We start from the raw sequence: 26,204 nt of genomic DNA on the forward strand, positions 1-26,204 counted from the left end.
CAGCCCCTACCCCACCACCCACACGCCCCCCCCCCTCCCTCCGGGGTTCCGGCTAATTGACCCCGGTTAATAGGGGTCGCAACTGGGCATGCGGCCCGGGGCGGCCTCTGTCAAATAAACATCGCGACCCTCGTGGGGGGCACGGGTTTGGGGGGAGGAGGAGGAGGTGGTGGAGGGAGGAGGAGGGGGGGAGGAGGAGGAGGAGGGAGGTGGAGGAGGTGGAGGAGGGGGATCAGGGGGACGCGGGTTGGGGGCAATGCGGCGCCTGCCCCCCGCTGTGCGCCGTGCTAACTTGTGGACGTGAACCTCTCCGCCCCGTGTCTGACCCTCCAGCCGAGCGGCAGTGCCGCGGGTTGGCGCGCTGCGCTACGAACCCGGCGAACCGATGTTCGATTCACGTCAAGGTCAACACCGGGTGACGATGATCTGAACCGGCCCTCCGGCCCTCCCCTAGGTCGACTCAGCGTTAAAAATGAAGTGCCTGGTGCGGTGTGTAAACATCGCCACTGGGGAGACAAAGGCGGCCGGGCGTGGCGCCTGGCTACCCAGCCATACTCGTTGTGCCGTTCTCGCCTTCATAGGTGCTCGCTAACAGCACTTTCCTCAAAAGTCTTTCAAGTCTATAGAACGGGAGATATTTGTCTTTGTGGCCGCGTCCCTGTCTTTCCCTACCTCTCTCTCTCTGCCTCACGACAGGGTGTCCGACGAATAATACCGAATCGGCAGGCAAATCCGCCTCCTTCCCATGTCCGTCCGTCCACGTGAACTAAATATTCGTTACACATCGCATCAGCCACGCTGCCTTGTGGAGGTGTGCATGCCAGCGGCAAGGGTTCAAAACGCAAGCAAAACTCTGGACGGCTTTTGAAATCTGCGTCTCGTTCGCAGAGTCGGTCAGGCTTTGCAGTTACCAAATCAATGCTGGTCAACGGCCTGCAGATGTTTATCGGTAAGAACCCTTCCTGTTCGACGTGGGTTCCCCGCTTGACGCAGCTTCGCGTGGTGAGCTTCGCTCCTCCGCCATCCGTCGTTGTTGTGGGAGGGCGACTGCCTCCAACTGCCCTGGCAGCGTCCTTCACGAGCCTCCTCTTCCGCAGAGGTCGATCTTGGCACCGCTGGTTGTCCGGTCATCAGCAGATCCACTCGGCTCCGCATCCCTCTCGACCGCATGAGCTCCGTCTCTTCTCCAGCCTGTGCGTGCCCCTTTAGCCCCCTCTGCCCGGCCAAACAGAAGCCGCTTCGGGACGCTGTGGCTGGGCATGCGGGCGACGCGACCCAGGCAACGCAGCCTCGCCTGCCAGCGGAGCTTCACCGATGATGGGGGACCGTGTACAGATTCTCAATGATTTGTGAGCTCCTCACACAATCCATCCTGACTACATCGAGGCTGGATCGTAAACAGGCGAACCCTTTGCAATTCGTGAGATAGATTGGGGCATCGTCGGACCCGTGAGAGATTGTGACGTCCACGTGAAGCCTTCATCCAGCGGTAGATTTGCCATGTCTCGCGATGACGATATATGCCTCGCATCGATATTTCATCTCAATAACCCGTCCTCTATTATCCCCCCCCCCGTCTGTAATTAGTTTTACCCCCAACAGAGAGCAATCCAATCAATGCGAGCGACGCGAGCGCGGGACACGTGGACAATTGGTATTCACGTGAAAACCGCACTCACTCACCACATTCACCCACCACATTCACACACACCACACTCACTCACCACATTCACACACACCACACTGACCACACTCACTACACCCACCGCACTCACTCACCACATTCACCCACCACATTCACACACACCACACTCACTCACCACATTCACACACACCACACTGACCACACTCACTACACCCACCGCACTCACTCACCACATTCACCCACGCACCACGCTCTCGCACACACTACACTCACCGCACTCACTCACCACATTCACACTCACCACACTCACACACTGCACTCACTGCACTCACTCTCCACATTCACCCACACACCACGCTCTCACACACTACACCCACCGCACTCACTTACTCACCACATTCACACACACCACACTCACCACACTACACCCACCGCACTAACTCACCCACCACATTCACTCACACCACACTCACCACACTACACCCACCGCACTCACTCACTCACTCACCACATTCATTCACACCACACTCACCACACTACACCCACCGCACTCACTCACCCACCACATTCACTCACACCACACTCACCACACTACACCCACCGCACTCACTCACTCACCACATTCACTCACACCACACTCACCACACTACACCCACCACACTCACTCACCCACCACATTCACTCACACCACACTCACCACACTACACCCACCGCACTCTACTCACTCACTCACCACATTCACTCACACCACACTCACCACACTACACCCACCGCACTCACTCACCCACCACATTCACTCACACCACACTCACCACACTACACCCACCGCACTCTACTCACTCACTCACCACATTCACACACACCACACTCACCACACTACACCCACCGCACTCACTCACTCACCACATTCACTCACACCACACTCACCACACTACACCCACCGCACTCACTCACTCACCACATTCACTCACACCACACTCACCACACTACACCCACCGCACTCTACTCACTCACTCACTCACCACATTCACACACACCACACTCACCACACTACACCCACCGCACTCACTCACCACATTCACTCACACCACACTCACCACACTACACCCACCGCACTCTACTCACTCACCCACCACATTCACTCACACCACACTCACCACACTACACCCACCGCACTCTACTCACTCACTCACCACATTCACACACACCACACTCACCACACTACACCCACCGCACTCACCCACCACATTCACTCACACCACACTCACCACACTACACCCACCGCACTCACTCACCCACCACATTCACACACACCACACTCACCACACTACACCCACCGCACTCACTCACCACATTCACACACACCACACTCACCACACTACACCCACCGCACTCACTCACTCACAACATTCACCCACACCACATTCACCACGCTCACCACACTACACCCACCGCGCACACTCACCACATTCACACACACCACACTCACCACACTACACCCACCGCACTCACTCACTCACCACATTCACTCACACACACTGCACTCACCACCGCACCCACACCACACTCACCGCACTCACACACACTACACCCACCGCACTCACCACATTGACACACACCACACTCATCACCCCACACAAACCTGGGTTCGCGTGGCTTTGGTGCCAGAGCGGGTAGGGGAGGGGCTGGGGGAAGAGGTGGAGGAGGGGGGGGGTCACTGCGCCCGATGAAGGCGTCGAGACGCGGGGGTCGCGGGCAGCGTGGGGGGTGCGAGGGGGTCTCGAGACGCGGGGCGGAGGGAGGGAGCGGAGGGAGGGGGGTGATTTGGGAAGGGAGATTTTGGGGGAGGGGGCTGATGGGGGGTGGGGACTGATGGGGGAGGGGCTAATGGGGGAGGGGTCTGATGGGGGAGGGAGGGGCTGTGGGTGAGGGAGGGAGCTGATGGGGGAGGGAGGGGCTGATGGGGGAGGGGCTGTGGGGGAGGGAGCTGATGGGGGAGGGGCTGATGGGGGAGGGGCTATGGGGGAGGGGCTGATAGGGGAGGGGGTCGCCTTGGCCCGGGGGCGGGGCCATCTGTTGTCGAGGGAAGGGGCGGGGGCGGTGATGTAGGGGTCACGTGGTGTTGTGGTTCAGTGATGGTGATGTCATGGTAATATTTTCAGAATCAATAATCTTTATTTATTCTGGAGAAATCCGGTGAGCTATGAAGCTCTTCTTTACAAATGTTCAGTTTAGGGATGTTCTAGTGATGTGGTGTGGATGATGTGGTGTGGATGATGTGGTGATGTGGTGGTGGTCATCCTGATGGCGATGTGGTGATGGTGATGGAGTCGCCATAGTGATGTGGTGATGGTGAGGTGGTGATGATAGTGATATTATAGTAACAGTAATCGTGATATGGTGATGTGGTGATAGGAAAATCACAGTGCTGGTGATGTGGTGATAGTGATGGCGATGTTGATGTGGTGATGTGGTAATAGTGATTGTGATGTGGTGATAGTGATGGCGATGTGATGATGTGGTGATGTGATGATAGTGATGTGGTGATAGTAACAGTGATGGCGATGTTGATGTGGTGATGTGGTGATAATGATGGCGATGTGATGATGTGGTGATGGTGATGTTGATGATGATGTGCTGATGGTGATGTTGATGGTGATGTGGTGATAGTGATGGCGATGTGATGATGTGGTGATGGGACGGTGTCAGTGGCGATGAGGTTGGGTGGGGGTGGAATTTGAGACGATTCCTCGCCGTGGGAGGGAACAGCTGGGGCGGGGGTCGCGGGGGAGGGGCGGGGCTCGCGGGGGAGGGGCGGGGCTCGCGGGGGAGGGGCGGGGCTCGCGGGGGAGGGGCGGGGCTCGCGGGGGAGGGGCTCGCGGACTCCCTGTCAGCTTCCACTGACAAAGGGGAGCAGGTGTCGCGGGGAGGGTGGACCTCCCCCCCCCTGCCCCCCCTCCCGTTGCCGCACGCGGGAGACACTTGATCCCCTCGCTCTACCCCTCCCCCCCCGCGGGAGGAGCCATGTTGGGGGGTGGTGGTGGGGGGGAGGTGGTGGGGGGGAGGTGGGGTGGCACCTAAATATATCGGCACGAGCCGCGCCGCCCTCTTCAGTCGCGCTCGCGGCGTCAGCGAGGACTGACCGCGCTCCTTTACCCCGCCGTTACCCCTCAGTTACCCCTCCGGTAACCCCGCCGTTATCCCGCGTTACCCCCACCGTTACCCCCTCTGTTACCCCTCCGTTAACCCGCCGTTACCCCTCCGGTAAACCCCGTCGTTACCCCGCGTTACCCCGCGTTACCCTCCGGTAACACCGGCCGTTATCCCGCGTTACGCGAGTCTCGCTTAGCTGGCTGCGAGGTGGGTGGGTGGGGGGCGACGTGGGGGTTGGGGGGGGGTGAAGCGGCTCTCCTTGAGCCACCTCCGCGGGGGGCCTCACGTGGATTAAATTAATTACTCCCCCCCCACGACAACCCCCCCCTCTCCCTACCCCCCCACCCCCCCTCCCCTCAGCGGCCGTCGCCCCCCCCCCCTCTCCCCAACCCCCGTCTCCCCTACCCCCCCCCCCCCCCCGCGATGATGCTGTCTGCACGGGGGGTCTTGGGCCCCCCACTCGACCTCTCCGCGCTGCCAATCAAGCTGCTCGCGCTCCCCCAGGTGAGGCCCCTCCCTCCCCCAGGTGAGCCCCTCCCCTCACTCACCTGCCCACGTGGGAGGGAGACGGGGTCCGTGGGGTGCGGAAATTAGCGCCTCCTCGGGGTTCGTTCGTCGGTGTGTGTCCGTGTGTCTGTGTGTGTGTCGCGTGTGTGTGTGTACGTGTGTGTGTACGTGTGTGTGTCCGTGTGTATGTGTCCGTGTGTGTGTGGTCCGTGTGTGTGTGTCCGCTTGTGTGTCCGCGTTTGTGTCCGCGTGTGTGTGTGTGTGTACGTCTGTGTGTGTACGTCTGTGTGTTCGTGTGTCCGTCCGTGTGTGTGTCCGTGTGTCCGTCCGTATGTGTGTCCGTGTGTGTGTCCGTCTGTATGTCCGCGTGTGTGTCCGTGTGTCCGTCCGTCTGTATGTCCGTGTGTGTGTACGTGTGTCCGTCCGTGTGTGTGTCCGCGTGTCCGTGTGTGTCCGCGTGGTGTGGGGAGCGGTAGTGTAGCGGTTAGCGCGCTGCGCTACGAAGCCGGCGACCCGGGTTCGATTCCCGCTCACGGCCAACACCAGTGGCGATTATCTTAACCGGTCCTGGCTTCCCCTAGGTCGACTCAGCCTCAAATGAGTACCTGGTACGATGTGTAGACATCACCACTGGGGAGACAAAGGCGGTCGGCCGTGGTGCTGGCCACCCACCCCCTCCTGTACCGTTCCGGCCTTCATAGGTGCTCGCTAACAGCACTTGCCCCTACAGTATGTTAAGGCTATACGGGGGATGTTTGTCTTTGTGTCCGTGTCCTAATATATTTGTGCCTATATCTCTATATACATTTGTCTTTGTGGGTCTTAATGTCTGTGTATGTCTGTGTCTGTCTGTGTGTGTTTATGTGCCCATCCATGTATGTCTCCTTTGGGGGGAGCGGTGGTGCAGCGGTTAGCGCGCTGCGCTACGAACCCGGCGGTCCCGAGTTTGATTCCCGCTGACTGCTACCACCAGTGACGATTATCGGAACTGGTGCCGGGCCTCCCCTAGGTCGACTCACCCCCAGCGTCAAATGAGTATCTGGTGCGGTGTGTAAACATCGCCACTAGGAAGACAAAGGCGGCCGGGCGTGGTGTTGGCCATCCCACCCCCTCGTGTGCCGTGCCGGTCTTTTTTGATGCTCGCTAACAGCACTTGCCCCAACAGTCTGTTCAGGCTATACGGGGGATCTTTGTCTTTGTACGTCTCCTTCCCTACACGCGATGCCCCGAGTCTTCTCGGCCACAGTTATGCCCCCCTTCTCTACGCTTGCGAAACGCGGACCACTCTGAAATAAGAACGTCTGCGTGGGTCTACGATCCAATCAGGCTGGAGTGTACGAGGAGCTCTCAGATCCTTGAGAGAGATCCAGAACGCCGTCTCATCGGTGAGCTCCTCCGGTAGGCGAGGCTTTGTTTGGCTGAGTCACGGAGCCGGCGTGCACAGCCACCGCATGCCCAAGCAGCCTTTGCTTGGCCGGACAGAGGGGTCTAAAAACAGGCGCGGCACGGGCTAGAGAACAGATGGAGTGATGTGGTACAGGAGGATGTGGACCCGAGTGGACGACTTGCCGACGACTTGAACCAGCGGTGTGAACCTCCGTAGAGGAGGCTCGTGAAGGACGCTACTGCTACTGAGCAGTTGGAGGCAGTCGCCCTCCAGCAACAGCGGAGGGTGGAGGAGCGACGCTCACAACAACGAGCGGAGCGCATGGGCGTGTAAAGCACAGCGAGGTGGCACAGTGGGGAGCACTGTGCTACCTTGGCCTCAATGTGCAACTAGCTTGGCACAAGAGCTGTGGTGACGTCACTGTCACTTTGTGGTATATGCAAATGTGCCAATAACACGTTCCTTCCGAGTGGGCAGGTAGGAACTTGGTTGGACAACGCATTCGTGCACGACAGACAGACAAATAATCCCTGGTGGGCAGTGTGGAAGCTGTTGTTCCTACCTGTATAAGTGTAGTGTTTCGTGTCGTGTATAGTGTAGTGTGTAGGTTAAACGTTGAGTTTTATAAGGGCACCACGGGGTGACCAGCCCCTCCCCACCCAGCCCCACTCCTCCCACCCCCCACCCAGCCCCTCCCCACCCTCCCCTCTCCACCCAGCCCCTCCCCACCCTCCCCTCTCCACCCAGCCCCACCCCTCCCACCCTCCCCTCCCCATATGCACGACAGACAGACAAATAATCCCTGGTGGGCAGTGTGGAACCTGTTGTTCCTACCTGTAAAAGGAAAACTATAACAGGCGACGGTTCGGGCAACTGCCCTTCTTCATGGCGCTAAACTGTAACATGTCATACTCGTATCATCCAAACTCCACGAGAAGGGGGTGAGGAGGGATGGATGATGGGTGAAACCGGTTTGTTGGATTGTTGTGAAACAAACCGATGTCTAACCGCGTTGGGGTTCTCATCATCGTCACTGTTCCGCGTATTCACCCGGGACAGCCTCGCTGAGTCTCAAGACTCATTATTCAGGAGGGTCTTGGGAGGCGGCGGGGGGGGGGGGGGTGACAATTTCCCTGTCGAATTATTTGCCAAATCATTTGTAAATGCACTGCCGGAGAAAATAGTTGGCAAGTAACTCGTGTAATGTTTGACGCGTGGTAAATTGGCACCGTACAACGTCACGTGGGTGATGCACACGGCGCCTGGTTTCGTTGAAATTCCACCGCGCGGTTAACCAGGGCGGCCTGCCGCGTTAGAGCCGCGGACCTCCACACAAGACGGGGCTCACTCACTCACTGCCCGCTGGGGCATGTCACACACGTGTGTGTATTCACGTGTGTGTTCACGTGTGTGTGTTCGCGTGTGTGTATACACGCGTGTGTGCATGTGTGTGTGTACACGTGTGTGTGTTCACGTGTGTGTTTCCGGCATGGGGAGCGGTAATGCTGCGGTGAGCGCGCCGTGCTACGAACCCAGAGACCTGCGTTTGATTCCTGTTCACGACCAACACCAGTGATGATTATATGAACCGGGCCTGGGCCTCCTCTAGGTCGACTCCGCCTCAAATCAGTACCTGGTGCGGTGTGTATTAAACATCGCCACACGAGGAGACACAGCACAGGCGTCGTCGTGCTGTCCATCCACCCGTCCGTGTGCCCTGCCAACATTCATCGGCGCTGCTCGCGAACGGCACTTGCTCCTACAGTCTTTGTCTTGTTCACGCGTGCGTTCACGCGTGCGTTCACGCGTGCGTTCACGCGTGCGTTCACGCGTGCGTTCACGCGTGCGTTCACGCGTGCGTTCACGCGTGCGTTCACGCGTGCGTTCAAGTGCGTTCACGCGTGCGTTCTTGTGTGAAACCGGTTTGTTGTCCATCCGGTTACCGGTGATGAAACAAACCGATGTCTAACCGCGTTGGGGTTCTCATCATCGTCACTGTTCCGCGTATTCACCCGGGACAGCCTCGCTGAGTCTCAAGACTCCTTATGCAGGAGGGTCCTGGGGGGCGGCGGGGGGGGGGGTGACAATTTTCCTGCCAAATAATTTGTAAATGTACTCACTCACTCACTGCCCGCTGGGGAATGTCACACACGCGTGTGTTCACGCGTGTGTGTTCGCGTGTGTGTTCACGTGAGTGTGTGTTCACGTGTGTGTTCGAGTGTGTTCACGCGTGTGTGTTCACGCGTGTGTGTTCACGCGTGTGTGTGTGTTCACGCGTGTGTGTTCACGCGTGTGTGTTCACGCGTGTGTGTGTGTTCACGCGTGTGTGCTCACGCGTGTGTGTTCACGCGTGTGTGTTCACGCGTGTGTGTGTGTTCACGCGTGTGTGTTCACGCGTGTGTGTTCACGCGTGTGTGTGTGTTCACGCGTGTGTGCTCACGCGTGTGTGTTCACGCGTGTGTGTTCACGCGTGTGTGTGTGTTCACGCGTGTGTGTTCACGCGTGTGTGTTCACGCGTGTGTGTGTGTTCACGCGTGTGTGCTCACGCGTGTGTGTTCACGCGTGTGTCTTCACGCTAGTGTGTTCACGCTAGTGTGTTCACGCGTGTGTGTGTGTTCACGCGTGTGTGCTCACGCGTGTGTGTGTGTTCACGCGTGTGTGCTCACGCGTGTGTGTTCACGCGTGTGTCTTCACGCGTATGTGTTCACGCATGTGTGTTCACACGCGTGTGTTCACAAATGTGTGTTCACGTGTGTGTGTTCACGTGTGTGTGTTCACGTGCGTGTGTTCTTGTGTCACGCAGGGTGGGCTGGACCCGCCTGGCGCGGGCCCCGAGCCGATGGCCGCCCCCTTCCTGCCCCCTCCACCGCCCCCCCAGAACGGCTTGGGGGGCGACTTCGCTCAACAGCTGGGGGGGGGCTCTGCGAGCAGCCTCGCCCTCTACACGGCAGCCCCCCTCAATCACGGCAACTCCACGGCAGCCGCGACCTCCGCTCACCACGGACTCTCCGTCCCCGGCACGGCAACGGTGAGTGCGGTGTAACCATAGCGACCCACACGCGGGCGAGTAGCGTGCACATCGCCCCCCCCCCCCAACTCACCACCCACCTCCGTCCCGTGCCCCCCACTGCCCCCCACTGCCCCCCTTCTGTTCCCCTCCCCACTCCCAGCAGCAAACGGAGGATGAGTCGGCGCTGCCCCCGCCCCCGACAGACGGTGGCGGCCCCCCCTCCCCCAAGGGGCAGCACAAGAGGCTCCACGTCTCCAACATCCCCTTCCGCTTCCGCGACCCCGACCTCCGGCAGATGTTCGGGGTGAGAAGCGGGGTGAGGGTGAGGGAGCAGGGGTGGCTGAGAGGCGAGGGAGGTGAGTGGGGTGAGTGAGGTGAAGGGCATGTGTTCAGGGCTCTGACCTTTGCCCTGTGACCCCATGTCCTCCTCTCCCCCCCCCCCCACAGCAATTTGGGAAAATCCTGGATGTAGAGATCATCTTCAACGAGCGGGGGTCAAAGGTGAGCGGCATTCATTCCCCCTGGCATCCACAGCGGCTTGGCTACCACCATCATCACCATCATCATCACGAGCATCATCATCGTCATCACCTTGACCCAGTGTCTATAGAGATCCTGATCTCAATAACTGCGCTGACCCTGAATCCCTGACCCTGGCGAGTGTGGTGACCTTGACCCCTGGGCGAGTGTGGTGACCTTGACCTCCAACCCCGGCAATTGACCCCCGGCCTCTGACCCTGGCACCGCAGGGATTCGGCTTCGTGACGTTTGACAGCAGCGGAGAGGCGGAGCAGGCGCGGGAGAAGCTGCACGGGAGCGTGGTGGAGGGGAGGAAGATTGAGGTGAGTCCCCCACCCCCCCACACAGGCCCCCCACCCCCCCACACAGGCCCCCCACAGGCCCCCCACACAGGCCCCCCACAGGCCCCCCCACTTCAGTGTCTCATCTGCCGGGTGGGGCTCGCTGGAGCCAGTGCTGGCGAATGACCAACGTGTTTTAGGGGGCGAGGGTGTAGACTGAGGCCTTCACCAGGAGACATTTGTTGTTGAGCAGAGGTCACGTGAAGATGAGAGGGGATAGAGAGGCAGGAGAGTGCGTGGAGGGGAGTAGAGTGAGATGAGAGGGGAGAGGTAGGAGAGTGCGTGGAGGGGAGTAGAGTGGGATGAGAGGGGAGAGCCAGGAGAGTGCGTGGAGGGGAGTAGAGTGAGATGAGAGGGGAGAGGCAGGAGAGTGCGTGGAGGGGAGTAGAGTGAGATGCGAGGGGAGAGGTAGGAGAGTGCGTGGAGGGGAGTAGAGTGAGATGAGAGGGGAGAGGTAGCAGAGTGCGTGGAGGGGAGTAGAGTGGGATGAGAGGGGAGAGCCAGGAGAGTGCGTGGAGGGGAGTAGAGTGAGATGCGAGGGGAGAGGTAGGAGAGTGCGTGGAGGGGAGTAGAGTGAGATGAGAGGTAGGAGAGTGCGTGGAGGGGAGTAGAGTGAGATTAGAGGGGAGAGGTAGGAAAGTGCGTGGAGGGGAGTAGAGTGAGATGAGAGGGGAGAGGTAGGAGAGTGCGTGGAGGGGAGAGGAGTGAGATGGGAGGGGAGAGGTAGGGGAGTGCGTGGAGGGGAGTAGAGTGAGATGAGAGATGAGAGGCAGGAGAGTCGCCGTCCCTTGGAGGTGGAGATGCAGACACACCTGGGGCTGAGCGCCAGGTGTGAGGAGGTGTGAGGAGGTGAGAGGAGGTGTTACGAGATGGCTTTAGTCCTGTGTGAGCTCAGAGCGTGCGGGTTGTAGTTTTGGGTGTGAATGTGGCTATGGTTGTGGCTGTGTTGAGCTAAGGCGGCTGTAATTGTTGGTGTGGCTCGTGGTTGTGGTTGTGGCTGTGGTTGTGGCTGTGGTTGCGGCTGTGGTTGTGGTTGTGGCTGTGGTTGTGACTGTGGTTGTGGCTGTGGTTCCTCTCCGTAAATAACGAGCGGACACCCCTCGTAACGACACTCTCGCGATCTCGCCTGGACGGCATACGAGGCATGTGCGCCATTGCAGCAGCACTCGTTCACCTACCGACGCACGCTGACCACACGCAGCGTGGCCGGTGGTGGTGTGGGGGGCAAGGCTGACGACAACTCGTGCACGCGGCGACGCTGCGCCCGTGGGCGTTGTCGCTGTTGACGAAGCGAGCCGCCTTCTTCATCCTCCTGGCCATGACCCCCCCTTCCCCGCGCCGCCGCCCACTTCAAGACAAACGCGTTACGCCACAACAGTGATCCGTTACACTGATTGTTGCCGGCCGCTTGGCGGTTTGGGGGGGGGGGCGATGGTGACCAGTCCTCACGACGGCTCATCAGCAGTGCGCGGCCTGGCGCTGCCGCGTGCCGGGGCCGTGAGTCGGAGTCCCCGCTGCTTTGCGATGTCCGTCCCTTGGTGTCGCGTCTGTCGACAGAGGGAGAGGCAAAGAGGGTCGGGATGATGCGCATGGAGAGTGGATTTGGTGAGTGTGTGGTGAGTGAGTGTGGTGAGTGTGTGTGGTGAGTGAGTGTGGTTAGTGAGTGAGTGTGGTGAGTGAGTGAGTGTGGTGAGTGAGTGAGTGTGGTGAGTGTGGTGAGTGAGTGAGGTGAGTGTGGTGAGGAGTGTGGTGAGGAGTGTGGTGAGTGTGGTGAGTGAGTGTGGTGAGGAGTGTGGTGAGTGAGTGTGGTGAGTGAGTGTGGTGAGTGTGGTGAAGAGTGTGGTGAGTGAGTGTGGTGAGTGAGTGTGGTGAGTGTGGTGAGTATGGTGAGTGTGGTGAGGAGTGTGGTGAGTGAGTGAGTATGGTGAGTGTGGTCAGTATGGTGAGTGTGGTGAGGAGTGTGGTGAGTGAGTGAGTATGGTGAGTGTGGCGAGTATGGTGAGTGTGGTGAGGAGTGTGGTGAGTGAGTGAGTGAGTATGGTGAGTGTGGTGAGGAGCGCTGTACCTGCTCACTGTACCTGCTAACGGGCAGCACGCGGCCTCTGCAATATTCATCGTGCGGCTTGAGCCTCCACCTGCTGCCCTGGGGAGGGGGGCGGGTGGGAGTTGTGGGGGGCCGGAGGGGGGGGGTGCGGGGGGGGTTGCAGGGGGAGGGGGGGCGGGTGGGAGTTGTGGGGGGCCGGAGGGGGGGTGCGGGGGGGGTTGCAGGGGGAGGGGGGCGGGTGGGAGTTGTGGGGGGCCGGAGGGGGGGGGTGCGGGGGGGGGTTGCAGGGGGAGGGGGGCGGGTGGGAGTTGTGGGGGGCCGGAGGGGGGGGGGTGCGGGGGGGGGGTTGCAGGGGGGGGGGGGTTGTGGGGGGCCGGAGGGGGGGGGTTAATTTCCAGGTGCGCGTCACGTGATGCCACCTGCAGCTCCCCCCACCCCCGCGCCCCACCTTGACACTCACGCACGGGAGAGGCGAGGTAGGTGAACTGAGTGGGGTGTGAGCTGAGTGGGGTGTGCGGGTGACGCTGAGTGGGGTGTGCGGGTGAGCTGAGTGGGGTGTGCGGGTGAGCTGAGTGGGGTGTGCGGGTGAGCTGAGTGGGGTGTGCGGGTGACGCTGAGTGGGGTGTGCGGGTGAGCTGAGTGGGGTGTGCGGGTGAGCTGAGTGGGGTGTGCGGGTGACGCTGAGTGGGGTGTGCGGGTGAGCTGAGTGGGGTGTGCGGGTGAGCTGAGTGGGGTGTGCGGGTGACGCTGAGTGGGCTGTGCGGGTGACGCTGAGTGGGCTGTGCGGGTGACGCTGAGTGGGCTGTGCGGGTGACGCTGAGTGGGGTGTGCGGGTGAGCTGAGTGGGGTGTGCGGGTGAGCTGAGTGGGGTGTGCGGGTGAGCTGAGTGGGGTGTGTGGGTGACGCTGAGTGGGGTGTGCGGGTGAGCTGAGTGGGGTGTGCGGGTGAGCTGAGTGGGGTGTGCGGGTGACGCTGAGTGGGCTGTGCGGGTGACGCTGAGTGGGCTGTGCGGGTGACGCTGAGTGGGCTGTGCGGGTGACGCTGAGTGAGGTGTGCGGGTGACGCTGAGTGGGGTGTGTGGGTGAGCTGAGTGGGGTGTGCGGGTGACGCTGAGTGGGCTGTGCGGGTGATGCTGAGTGGGGTGTGCGGGTGACGCTGAGTGGGGTGTGCGGGTGAGCTGAGTGGGGTGTGCGGGTGAGCTGAGTGGGGTGTGCGGGTGACGCTGAGTGGGGTGTGCGGGTGAGCTGAGTGGGGTGTGCGGGTGAGCTGAGTGGGGTGTGCGGGTGACGCTGAGTGGGCTGTGCGGGTGACGCTGAGTGGGCTGTGCGGGTGACGCTGAGTGGGCTGTGCGGGTGACGCTGAGTGGGGTGTGCGGGTGAGCTGAGTGGGGTGTGCGGGTGAGCTGAGTGGGGTGTGCGGGTGAGCTGAGTGGGGTGTGTGGGTGACGCTGAGTGGGGTGTGCGGGTGAGCTGAGTGGGGTGTGCGGGTGAGCTGAGTGGGGTGTGCGGGTGACGCTGAGTGGGCTGTGCGGGTGACGCTGAGTGGGCTGTGCGGGTGACGCTGAGTGGGCTGTGCGGGTGACGCTGAGTGAGGTGTGCGGGTGACGCTGAGTGGGGTGTGTGGGTGAGCTGAGTGGGGTGTGCGGGTGACGCTGAGTGGGCTGTGCGGGTGATGCTGAGTGGGGTGTGCGGGTGATGCTGAGTGGGGTGTGCGGGTGAGCTAAGTGGGGTGTGCGGGTGACGCTGAGTGGGGTGTGCGGGTGACGCTGAGTGGGGTGAGCTCAGTGGGGTGTGCGGGTGACGCTGAGTGGGGTGTGCGGGTGAGCTGAGTGGGGTGAGCTCAGTGGGGTGTGCGGGTGACGCTGAGTGGGGTGTGCGGGTGAGCTGAGTGGGGTGAGCTCAGTGGGGTGTGCGGGTGACGCTGAGTGGGGTGTGCGGGTGACGCTGAGTGGGGTGTGCGGGTGACGCTGAGTGGGGTGTGCGGGTGACGCTGAGTGGGGTGTGCGGATGAGCTGAGTGGGGTGAGCTCAGTGGGGTGTGCGGGTGACGCTGAGGCCAAGCTGTTGTGCGTGCTGTGCCCTTGCTGTGTTAGACATGCTGTGGTCGTTGCGCTCTAAGCCGTATTGTGTTTGATTGTGCTATGCCGGGCGTTCTGTGTTAGCTGTGCTGTTGTTGGTAGCCGTGCTGTGTGTTGAGTGTACTATGCCAGACGTGATGTGTGAGTTGCCGTGCTGTGTGTTGAGTGTGCTATGCTAGGCGTGCTGTGTGAGTAGCCGTGCTGTTTGTTGAGTGTGCTATGCTAGGCGTGCTGTGTGAGTTGCCGTGCTGTGTGTTGAGTGTGCTATGCTAGGCGTGCTGTGTGAGTAGCCGTGCTGTGTGTTGAGTGTGCTATGCTAGGCGTGCTGTGTGAGTAGCCGTGCTGTGTGTTGAGTGTGCTATGCTAGGCGTGCTGTGTGAGTAGCCGTGCTGTGTGTTGAGTGTGCTATGCTAGGCGTGCTGTTTGAGTAGCCGTGCTGTGTGTTGAGTGTGCTATGCTAGGCGTGCTGTGTGAGTAGCCGTGCTGTGTGTTGAGTGTGCTATGCTAGGCGTGCTGTGTGAGTAGCCGTGCTGTGTGTTGAGTGTGCTATGCTAGGCGTGCTGTGTGAGTTGCCGTGCTGTGTGTTGAGTGTGCTATGCTAGGCGTGCTGTGTGAGTTGCCGTGCTGTGTGTTGAGTGTGCTATGCTAGGCGTGCTGTGTGAGTTGCCGTGCTGTGTGTTGAGTGTGCTATGCTAGGCGTGCTGTGTGAGTTGCCGTGCTGTGTGTTGAGTGTGCTATGCCAGACGTGATGTGCTAGGCGTGCTGTGTGAGTATCCGTGTTGAATGTGCGATGCCAGGCGTGCCGGGCTGTGATTGGTTCTGACAGGTGGTGCTGAAGCTGCTGCTGCTGCTGCTACAGGAGGCGCCATCACTGGTCCCGTCTATCCCCGAGGGCGCCTGTCCGTCTCCCGGGCCCCCGGGGCCCCCTCTCGGGCCCCCTAGGGAGTAGGGACCCCCCCCCAAGCCCGTGCCATCACATATTTGTGTAACGTGATTTGCATGTTGATGCCTGGCTTGTTTGTGTTCACAAAGAGGTTGTTGGTGGTGGTGGTGGTGTTACACGGCTCACTGTCTCGAGGATGTTGATGAGGTTGGTGGTGGTGGTGGTATTGGTGGTGGTGACGATGAGAATAATAATTTAACCCCGACCGGCCAAACCGCTTGCCCCCCTAACCCGGACCCCACTCCCATCTCCAAACCTCCGGGTCAACTTCTCTCCATAGTTCATGGCGATGATGATCATGATGAGCATTGCGTATAATCGAGTCTTGTTTGGGGTCAGGCCACGTCATGATCCGAATAAATGCGTGTCGTCAAGACCCTCCGCCACCCGACGCAGCCAAACAAATCCAATGACTCACGGCGCACGGATGCGTTCATCGCGCACGCAGCTCGCCCAAAGGTGGCCCTCCACTAGTGGGAGAGAGAGAGAGAGAGGGGAGTCCTTGGCCTACTCTTCCGCACGGGCTGCGGTGAGTCGGGTGGGGTGGAGGGGGAACGGTTCAGAAGATTGCTCCACACTATGAGACATCCTTTACCAGTGGAAAAATATAGTGATAGGTTTTTACCCTTTGAACTGGTACAAAAACTGACACCTTTATACAAGGCATCATGTTTGCAATAACCACAACACAAGCAGTCAAAATGCAAACAAAAAGAAACAACTCTGATGATGATAATGATATGCATTGTCATTATCATCATCAGAGTTGTTTCTTTTTGTTTGCATAATGATATGCATTGTCATTATCATCATCAGAGTTGTTTATTTTTGTTTGCATTTTGACTGCTTGTGTTGTGGTTATTGCAAACATGATGCCTTGTATAAAGGTGTCAGTTTTTGTACCAGTTGAAAGGGTAAAAACCTATTACTAAAGATTGCTCCAGTGCCGTGCTGGGAGATCGAGTCGCTCCAGCGCGCTCATGAGCGGCACGCCGCTGGAGCAGCCGAATTCGTTTCTGCTGTAAAAAGGGGTCAACAAAGCACGTTTATTGCCCGAGGCATTTATGCACGTGCGGCGAACCGGTTCGAACCGGTTTTTCGCAACGCGCAGCGTTAACAAGAACCCGAGCATGGTCCCGACGGACGATCGCGTGGCCTCGTGCGACGTTGGCGAGCGATGATGACGGTCGTAGCGGGACCGGACCGTACGGCGAAGTTCAAGAGAATGCTGCAGTCAGGGCCCCCCCCCCTCCCCCCCGGTCTCCTCTTCAAGGGAGTTCCTGGACTCGAACTGTGACCCGGGCTGGGTGCACTTCGAGGCTATCGCGTGAAGCGTGGAAGGCGAAGTTCTGGCAGGAGGTGGAGGAGGATGATGATGATGAGTAGGAGCAGCAGTCCCCCCCCCCTAACCCCGCGGTGCCGCATGCCGAGGCCTCCACACCGCCCCCCGCCCCCTCCGCCCACCCCCGCCCCCACCCCCTTGCGCGCATGTGCACGCGCACGCACGCGCACGCACGTGGCCCGTGCACGAATTTGCTCTCCCCTCCTCCGGTTGATGTTGGGACCCCCTCCTCGGGAGCTTGAGCCACGGCGGTGTGGGAGGGGCATGGAGGCAATGCCACACGCACGACCACCCACCCACCCCACCCCCTGACGACTCGTCTCACCTGTCCCCCCCCTCCCTCCTCTCCCCCACCCGCTCCGCAGGTAAACAACGCCACAGCGCGGGTGATGACGAATAAGAAAGCCGTGGCGTCGTTAAGCAACGGTGAGGGAGGGCTCCATGAGCGGCTGCGACCTTTTCTCACCTGGCGAGCGGTCGGCCACCCGACGAATGTCTCAACGGGTTCCGGACCTCCCCCTAGGTCGACTCGGCCTTAAATAAGCATTCGGTGCAGTGTGTAAAAATCAACGTTGGGGAGACAAAGGCGGTCCGGCGTGGTGCTAACCACAGCGCCTCTTTTTGTGTGCCGTGCCGGCCTTTATAGGTGCTCACTAACAGCACTTGCCCCGACAGTCCGTTCAGGCTACAGGGGGATCTTTGTCTTTGTATGCCTTGATTAGTGATCTAAGTCGACCCATAGCACGTGTGTCTGTCCCTTGCCCTGCCAGAGAGCCTTCCACACTTCAAAGTGCACCTCGCAGCCTCGGATGTTGTAGTTGCGTGTGTGTGTTCACATGGAAAGATCCCCCCCCCCTCCTCTCCCCCATTAGGGTGTGGAGTTGTCAGAACCACTCCCGGCCGCCTTTGTCTCTCCTGCGTTTATCCTTACCGCGGATCTAGGGGAGGCCAGAACCAGTTCAGTTATTCGCTGTTATTGGTCGTTATCGGTCATTGAACTCGGGTCACCGGATTCGTAGCGCTACACTACCGCTCCCCATAGACACACACGGACAGACAACACAGACAAAGATCTCCCGTATAGCCTGAACAGACTGTTGGGGCAAGTGCTGTTAGCGAGCACCTCTGAAGGCCGCCAACGGCGCACGAGGGGGTGGGTGGCCAGCACCACGCCCGGCCGCCTTTGTCTCCCCAGTGGCGATGCTTAAACACCGCTCCAGGTATTAATTGTAGGCCGAGTGGACCTAGGGGAGGCCCAGAACCGGTTCAAATAATTGTGACTCGTGTTGGCCGTGAGCGGGAATTGAAATCGGGACGCCGGGTTCATAGTGCAGCGCAGTGCTAACCGCGACACTGCCGCTCCCGTAACAGGCACACAAACACGGATACACAGACAAGCACAAACACAACAACAACAACAACCGCCATTCACCACTAAGTGGCGGTGACGTTACCACGACGCTTGTGCCAGGCTATGTGCACGTTGAGGCCACGTGAAGTGTCGAACGCCCGCAGGCAGGAGGTCACGGGGCAGACCCAGATGCCACGGGTCGACTGACTGAGACGACTGACCGATGCACCCACCTGTGCCCCCTACTGTGCCAACTTGCTGTGCTTTAGCCACCCGGCGCTCCGCAGGAACACACACACACAGACAAGCACACACACAGTACTCATTGGTTTTTTTCGGTAAAGTCACGTATGTAGAAATAAAATAAAATTTAACCAAATTAAAATAAATCACGACGTTTCGAACGCAACAAAAGCGATCATCATCAGATGGAAATGGGGTAAAACACACAGCGAGGGAACACACAGGGGGACATCAAGCACACAGCCCACACAGAGAGAATGGTAAACTGCACGGAAGCAAACAACAACAACAACAACAAGAAGATGGGAGACGAGAACTCAACAAACCTTAGAAACACAATGTGATGCAAAACCAGTCGGCCAACAACACAGTCAGACACGAACCTGGTTGACCACGTATTTCAAAAGACTGCTAAATGTCGTGTTCAACTTCTGGGCTGAACATACCAACGTAGATTTCTAACATACGTGACTTTACCGAAAAGACCAATGAGTACGGTAATTTCTGCAGTCACGAAAGCTTAATTCCTATGTTAAGCACAAACACACACACACAGGAGCACACACACAGGAGTACACAGACACAACACAGTCGCCCCCCCCCCCAAACTTCCTCCTTGCTGGCTGCACGGAGAGATGCTGCGGCGCCATCTGTGCTGCACTCTCAATAATGAATACGCGAGTGAGTGAATAATGAATGAGTGAGTATATATGTGAATGAGTGAGTGAGAGAATGATCGCTTCTGGGATTAAGCCACATCATTCGCCATCATCACACATCTCGAACCATCTCTTCCCCCACATCACCATGCCTGTCACCACCGCCACCATCACCCATATCAATACCACCATCACCCCCCGACCACCCACCATCACCCATCACGAATTCCCATCACCCATCACCGATCTCTGATGGTAGCAATGTCCCGGGATGTCCCGGAACTCCGCCACTTGTCAGGGCACTCAGCGTGCGACCGACGGTGTCAGAACCGGGTTCTCTCATTCGAGATGCTGGTGTCTCTTGCAGGTGGGAGTGAGTAAGTGTGTGAGTGTGTGAGTGTGTTAGTGAGTATGTGAGTGTGTGAGTATGTGAGTGAGTGTGTACGTGTGTCTGTGAGTGTGTGAGTATGTGAGTGAGTATGTGAGTGTGTGAGTGTGTGAGTGAGTGTGTGAGTGTGTCTGTGAGTGTGTGAGTGAGTGTGTAAGTGTGTGTGCGAGTAAGTATGTATGTGAGTGAGTATGTGAGTGAGTGTGTGAGTATGTGAGTGAGTGTCTAAGTGTGTCTGTGAGTGTGTGAGTAAGTGTGTGAGTGTGTGAGTGAGTGTGTGAGTATGTGAGTGAGTGTGTAAGTGTGTATGTGAGTGTGTGAGCGTGTGTTTGTAGGTGACTGTGTGAGTGAATGTGTGTTTGTAGGTGAGTGAGTGTGTGAGTGAGTGTGTGAGTGAATGTGTGAGTGAGTGTGTAAGTGTGTAAGTGTGTATGTGAGTATGTGAGTGAGTGTGTGAGTGTGTAAGTGTGTGAGTGTGTAAGTGTGTATGCGAGTATGTGAGTGTGTGAGTGAGTGTGTGAGTGAGTGTGTGAGTGTGTGAGTGAGTGTGTAAGTGTGTGTGTGAGTATGTCAGTGTGTGAGTGTGTGAGTGAGTGTGTGAGTGAGTGAGTGTGTGAGTGAGTGTGTGAGTATGTGAGTGAGTATGTGAGTGTGTGAGTGTGTGAGTGAGTGTGTGAGTGTGTCTGTGAGTGTGTGAGTGAGTGTGTAAGTGTGTGTGCGAGTAAGTATGTATGTGAGTGAGTATGTGAGTGAGTGTGTGAGTATGTGAGTGAGTGTCTAAGTGTGTCTGTGAGTGTGTGAGTAAGTGTGTGAGTGTGTGAGTGAGTGTGTGAGTATGTGAGTGAGTGTGTAAGTGTGTATGTGAGTGTGTGAGCGTGTGTTTGTAGGTGACTGTGTGAGTGAATGTGTGTTTGTAGGTGAGTGAGTGTGTGAGTGAGTGTGTGAGTGAATGTGTGAGTGAGTGTGTAAGTGTGTAAGTGTGTATGTGAGTATGTGAGTGAGTGTGTGAGTGTGTAAGTGTGTGAGTGTGTAAGTGTGTATGCGAGTATGTGAGTGTGTGAGTGAGTGTGTGAGTGAGTGTGTGAGTGTGTGAGTGAGTGTGTAAGTGTGTGTGTGAGTATGTCAGTGTGTGAGTGTGTGAGTGAGTGTGTGAGTGAGTGAGTGTGTGAGTGAGTGTGTGTGTGTTTGTAGGTGAGTGGGTGTGTGAGTGAGTGTGTGAGTGAATGTGGGAGTGAGTGTGTAAGTGTGTATGTGAGTATGTGAGTGAGTATGTGAGTGAGTGTGTGAGTGTGTGAGTATGTGAGTGAGTGTGTGAGTGAGTGAGTGTGTGTTTGTAGGTGAGTGAGTGTGTGAGAGTGTAAGTGAGTGTGTGTTTATAGGGGAGTGTGTGAGTGTGTAAGTGTGTATGTGAGTGAGTGTGTGAGTGAGAGTGTCAGTGAACGTGGACCGCCGCTTTCAGAACGAATAAGTTTCACAGCCGCAATCCCACGTTTCACGTCCACCAATGCTGATCACCAACACCACTCGTGTGGTCACTGCCACCCACCCCGTGCCCCCCCCCTCCCCTGTGCCCCCCCCCCACACCCGCCCAGGATGGAAAGGGAACCCTGTGGTGAGCGCGGTGTACGCGCCAGAGATCTACGCCGGTGAGTGAACTCTCACTCACGCCGCGGGCCGCAGGGCATCGCTTCAGCCGGACCGGCCACCGACGCTGAATATTTGTCGCAGCGCATCACGTCGACATCAGCACTGGGGAGACAAAGGCGGCCAGGTTCGGCCGTTGTCCCGGCCATCGTAGGCGCCGCTGCTCGCTGACAGCACTTGTCCCGACGGCTTGCGCGGTCTACACAGGAGGTCTTTATTGTTGTGTGCTCTGCCCCGTACCCCCCCCCCCCCCCCCCCACAGTTGCGGGCATCCCTTTCCCCGCGGCCGCCGCCGCCGTTCCGGCCGCCGTCCCGGCCACAGCCGCGGCCGCCGCGGCCGCAGCGGCCGCCGCGTTCCGGGGAAACCACGCGAGGGGCAGGGCCCGGGCCGTGTTCAGCGCCCTCCGTGTGCCGCCCCCCACCATGCCCGCATACGGGGGGTGAGCCGGCGTCTTCTCCGGCTCCGTCATGGGTCATGGGGTCAAGGCCTGTTCATCTCACAGAGGGTTGTGGGGTCACGAACTATGAACCCCTTGAGCGGGGTCGCAGCTTCCCGTCGAGTCTCCGTGTCCGAATCACCGCTCGCGGCCAACACCGGTGACGATTATCTGAACCGGTGCTGGGCCTCTCCTAGGTCGACTCAGCCTTAAATTAGTACTTGGTACATCGTCACCAGGGAGACAAAGGCGGCCGGGCGTGTTGCTGGCCACCCACTCCCTCGTGTGCCGTGCCAGCCTTCATAGGTGCTCGCTAACAGCACTTGCCCCTACAATCTGTTAAGGCTATACGGGGGTCTTTGTCTTCGCGTGTGTAAATGTCTGTGTGTGTGTTTGTGTGTAAATGTCTGTGTGTGTGTCTGTTTATAAATGCATGTGTGTGTGTAAATGTCTGTGTGTCTGTGTGTAAATGTCTGTGTGTGTGTGTAAATATCTGTTTGTGTGTGTGTAAATGTCTGTGTGTCTGTGTGTAAATGTCTGTGTGTGTGTGTGTAAAGGTCTGTGTGTGTCTGTGTGTGTGTCTGTCTGTGTGTCTGTCTGTGTGTAAATGTCTGTGTGTGTCTGTGTGTGTGTCTGGGTGTAAATGTCTGTGTGTGTAAATGTCTGTGTGTGTTTCTGTGTAAATGTCTGTGTGTGTAAATGTCTGTGTGTCTGTGTGAAAATGTCTGTGTGTTTGTGTGTAAATGTCTGCGTGCGTGTGTCTGTCTGCAGAGTGGTCTACCAGGATGGGTTCTACGCTGCCGACCTCTACGTGAGTCCTGGTGGCATCGCACCGTTCTCTCCGGCTCCGCTGCCCCCTGCCCTCTATCCATGCTGCCCCCTGCCCTCTATCCATGCTGCCCCTGCCCTCTATCCATGCTGCCCCTGCCCTCTATCCATGCTGCCCCTGCCCTCTGTCCATGCTGCCCCCTGCCCTCTATCCATGCTGCCCCTGCCCTCTGTCCATGCTGCCCCCTGCCCTCTATCCATGCTGCCCCCTGCTCTCTATCCATGCTGCCCCTACCCTCTATCCATGCTGACCCCTGCCCTCTATCCATGCTGCCCCTACCCTCGATCCATGCTGCCCCTACCCTCTATCCATGCTGACCCCTGCCCTCTATCCATGCTGCCCCTACCCTCGATCCATGCTGCCCCTACCCTCTATCCATGCTGCCCCCTGCTCTCTATCCATGCTGCCCCTACCCTCTATCCATGCTGCCCCTACCCTCGATCCATGCTGCCCCTACCCTCTATCCATGCTGCCCCCTGCTCTCTATCCATGCTGCCCCTACCCTCTATCCATGCTGCCCCTACCCTCTATCCATGCTGCCCCTGCCCTCTATCCATGCTGCCCCTACCCTCTATCCATGCTGACCCCTGCCCTCTATCCATGCTGCCCCTACCCTCGATCCATGCTGCCCCTACCCTCTATCCATGCTGCCCCCTGCTCTCTATCCATGCTGCCCCTACCCTCTATCCATGCTGCCCCTACCCTCGATCCATGCTGCCCCTGCCCTCTATCCATGCTGCCCCCTGCCCTCTGTCCATGCTGACCCCTGCCCTCTATCCATGCTGACACTGCCCCCCCTTCGTGTGCCCCCCCCTCCCACCCAGGGTGGCTATGCCACGTACCGCTACGCAGCCCCTGCCACGACCGCCTACAGCGACAGGTGAGGAGGTGTGGCTCAGGTGCGGTCGCGTTCGCACGCTCCGTGACCCCACGTAACAATGGCAATATAATCACTGGAATTATTCATAATGTATTACGATTGCGACGATTGATTACAATGAATAACATTGCATTTAATACCCGTTTGTGATCGAATAATAAATTGATACTGTGTGTGGTGCGTGTGGATTGTGCAGTGCGTGTGGTTTATGTGGTGTGTGTGGTGTTTGCTGTGTGTGGCGCGTGCGTGTGGTGTGTGTATGTGCTGTGTGTGGTGTGTATGTGTACTGTGTGTGGTGCTTGTTGTGGTGTATATGTGTACTGTGTGTGTGTGCTGTGTGTGGTGTGTGTGTGTGCTGTGTGTAGTGTGTATGTGTACTGTGTGTGTGTGCTGTGTGTGGTGTGTACTGTGTGCTGTGTATGTGTGCTGTGTGTGGTGCTTGTTGTGGTGTGTATGTGTACTGTGTGTGTGTGCTGTGTGTTGTGCTGTGTGTGTGTGCTGTGTGTGGTGTGTATGTGTACTGTGTGTGCTGTGTGTTGTGCTGTGTGTGTGTGCTGTGTGTGGTGTGTATGTGTACTGTGTGTGCTGTGTGTTGTGCTGTGTGTGTGTGCTGTGTGTGGTATGTATGTGTGCTGTGTGTGGTGCTTGTGTGTGTGTGTGCTGTGTGTGGTGTGTGTTGTGCTGAGTGTCAAAGATGCTGCTCCCAATTCCCGTTTTGTTCAATTGTTCACCTTAAACGAGTACCTGGTGTGGTGTCTAAACATCAGCACTAGGGAGACAAAGGCGGCCGGGTGTGGTGCTAGCCACCCCCCACCCCCTCGTGTGCTGTGCCGGTCTTCATAGGTGCTCGCGAACAGCACTTGCCCCTCGAGTCTGTTAAAGCTACACGGGGGATCTTTGTCTGTGTTGCGTGTCGCCGTAGCTACGGACGCGTGTTCGCCCCGGCGGAGGCGTTCCATCCGGCGCTGGGCCCCGCCGCCACCTACGGGGTCAGCACCGTGGTGAGTGACCCCAGGAGCACACGCGTGACCTCAGTGACGCGCGTGACCTCAGTGACGCGCGCGTGACCTCAGTGACACCCCACGCACAGCAGCAATCAAGAAAACACAGCTGCCACTCGCCGCTCAGTGATGGCGTTGGCACCACGGCGCTCGTGTCATCCTCGGTTGCACTTTGAGGCCACGTGAAGTGTTGAAGGCCCATACTCTTAGTTTTTCGGTAAAGTCACGTAGGTAAAAAAATGAAATTAAAATTAATAAAAATAAAAAAATAATCAAAATCACGACGTTTCACTTCATACAGCAAATCTGGCTGTGACGGTCCCACCTGATGACGGAGACTTGTGTTGCCTCCGAAACGTCGTGATTTTTATTTTTTTTATTAATTTTAATTTCATTTTTTTTACCTACGTGACTTTACCGAATGAATCCTTGCAGTTACGAAAGCTTCAAATCTAGAATGTTAAAGGCCCGTTGGCAGGATGTCACGTGACAGAGCCATGTGCCACGGGTTGACTGACTGAGATGGCTGACTGTGCTCCCCACTCTGCCAACTCTATGTGCTTTAGCTGCCCGGCGCTCTGCTCGTTGTTGTGAGCGTCGCTCCTCTGCCCTCCGTCGTTCGTGGACGCAACACAATAAACACACCCCGCGCACGAACCACGTGTGGCAGTCACGCTGATCCGCAACGGTGACGGCTGCTCCCAGCTGCACTTTGCCTGGACCCTGCGCTCCAATCTGCCCCACAACCGTGTCCCCTGACCTCGGACTCCCCCCCCCCCTCCTGTGTGCCCCTCCCCCTTCTCCCCCCCCCCCCGTGTGTCCGCGTCGCAGGCGAGCCTGTACCGTGGAGCCTACAGCCGCTTCACGCCCTACTGACCCCGTGGGGGGGGGGGGGCACTCTCCCTCAACATCACCCCAGCCCCCACCCCCAACTCCCCCTTCTCCGGGGAGCAGCCATAGCAATACACCGCCCCCCCCCCCCAGCACCTCGATGGGATGGAGGACGTTCCCATGACGGGGTCAAATCCGGGAATAATCTTTCAACGTTGGGACTGAAAGTGAAGGCCACGAGGAGGGGGGAGGCGGTGCCCCCACCTCCCCCCCCCCCACCTCTTCCAGCTCCGTCCTTCACGTGATGAACACGTGACCGGATTTTAATATTTAATTAATTGGGGCGACATCGTCATCCACCACGGCGGGGGTCACGGGGTCAGCACCGTGGTGGGGCGGGCGGGGGGTCAAGAGAAGCAGCAGCAGCAAGAGGAGCAGCAGCAGCAGCAGCAGCTGCAGCAACAGCAGCGACACCAACACCGCAGCAGCAGCAGCTGCAGCAGCTGCGGTGTTGGTCCCCTCGGCCACCCCTTCACACCGAGGGGGTGGATTTGGGAGCCCCCCTGCCTGGCCTCTCTCTCTCTCTCTGCGGGTGGCAGCACCATCCACCCGTCAATCACGACCTCGCCCCCCCCCCCCCACTCCCCACACTTCTTCTTTGCTGGTGCCGCATGCCGCTAATTAACTCGGGGCCGCTAAGGCATCTGTGCCATTAATTGGCTTCTCAGCCTCCTGATTAAATTAGTGTCCAGCCTTGCCACTGGTGGGTGAGCCGCCGGAGGGGGAGGGGGTAGGGGGGTGGTCGGGGTCTAAACTGCCGGCACTTGGAAGGGTCCCACTTCCATTTACACACGGAGTTCACTGAGCACAAGCATCTTGAGTTGCGCCAGGTTATTTATTAGCAGAGATTCGGGGAAAGAGACGATCGCTATGATGACGACGACGACGACGACGACGCGAGGAGGGAACTCCAG

The 26,204-nt window shown here is 58.2% G+C and overlaps 1 protein-coding gene across 1 annotated transcript in view; it reads left to right on the forward strand.

Annotated features, from left to right (window-relative positions):
• LOC144944661 (RNA binding protein fox-1 homolog 1-like) overlaps window positions 1-25,591 on the forward strand; it is a 26,529-nt gene extending 938 nt beyond the window's left edge. Inside the window, exons 2-12 of the mRNA XM_078873018.1 lie at window positions 9,496-9,720; window positions 9,863-10,006; window positions 10,150-10,203; window positions 10,452-10,544; window positions 17,333-17,393; window positions 21,201-21,254; window positions 21,515-21,692; window positions 22,461-22,500; window positions 23,343-23,398; window positions 24,321-24,399; window positions 25,231-25,591. Coding sequence (XP_078729144.1) covers window positions 9,532-9,720; window positions 9,863-10,006; window positions 10,150-10,203; window positions 10,452-10,544; window positions 17,333-17,393; window positions 21,201-21,254; window positions 21,515-21,692; window positions 22,461-22,500; window positions 23,343-23,398; window positions 24,321-24,399; window positions 25,231-25,275 — 993 coding nt within the window. The 5' untranslated portion in view covers window positions 9,496-9,531 and the 3' untranslated portion in view covers window positions 25,276-25,591. The remainder of the gene's footprint in view (window positions 1-9,495; window positions 9,721-9,862; window positions 10,007-10,149; window positions 10,204-10,451; window positions 10,545-17,332; window positions 17,394-21,200; window positions 21,255-21,514; window positions 21,693-22,460; window positions 22,501-23,342; window positions 23,399-24,320; window positions 24,400-25,230) is intronic.
• The last annotated feature ends 613 nt before the right edge of the window (window positions 25,592-26,204 follow it).

The sequence above is a fragment of the Lampetra fluviatilis genome, chromosome 35 (genome assembly GCF_964198595.1).
Source record: "Lampetra fluviatilis chromosome 35, kcLamFluv1.1, whole genome shotgun sequence".
In the NCBI taxonomy this organism is placed as follows: Eukaryota; Metazoa; Chordata; class Hyperoartia; order Petromyzontiformes; family Petromyzontidae; genus Lampetra; species Lampetra fluviatilis.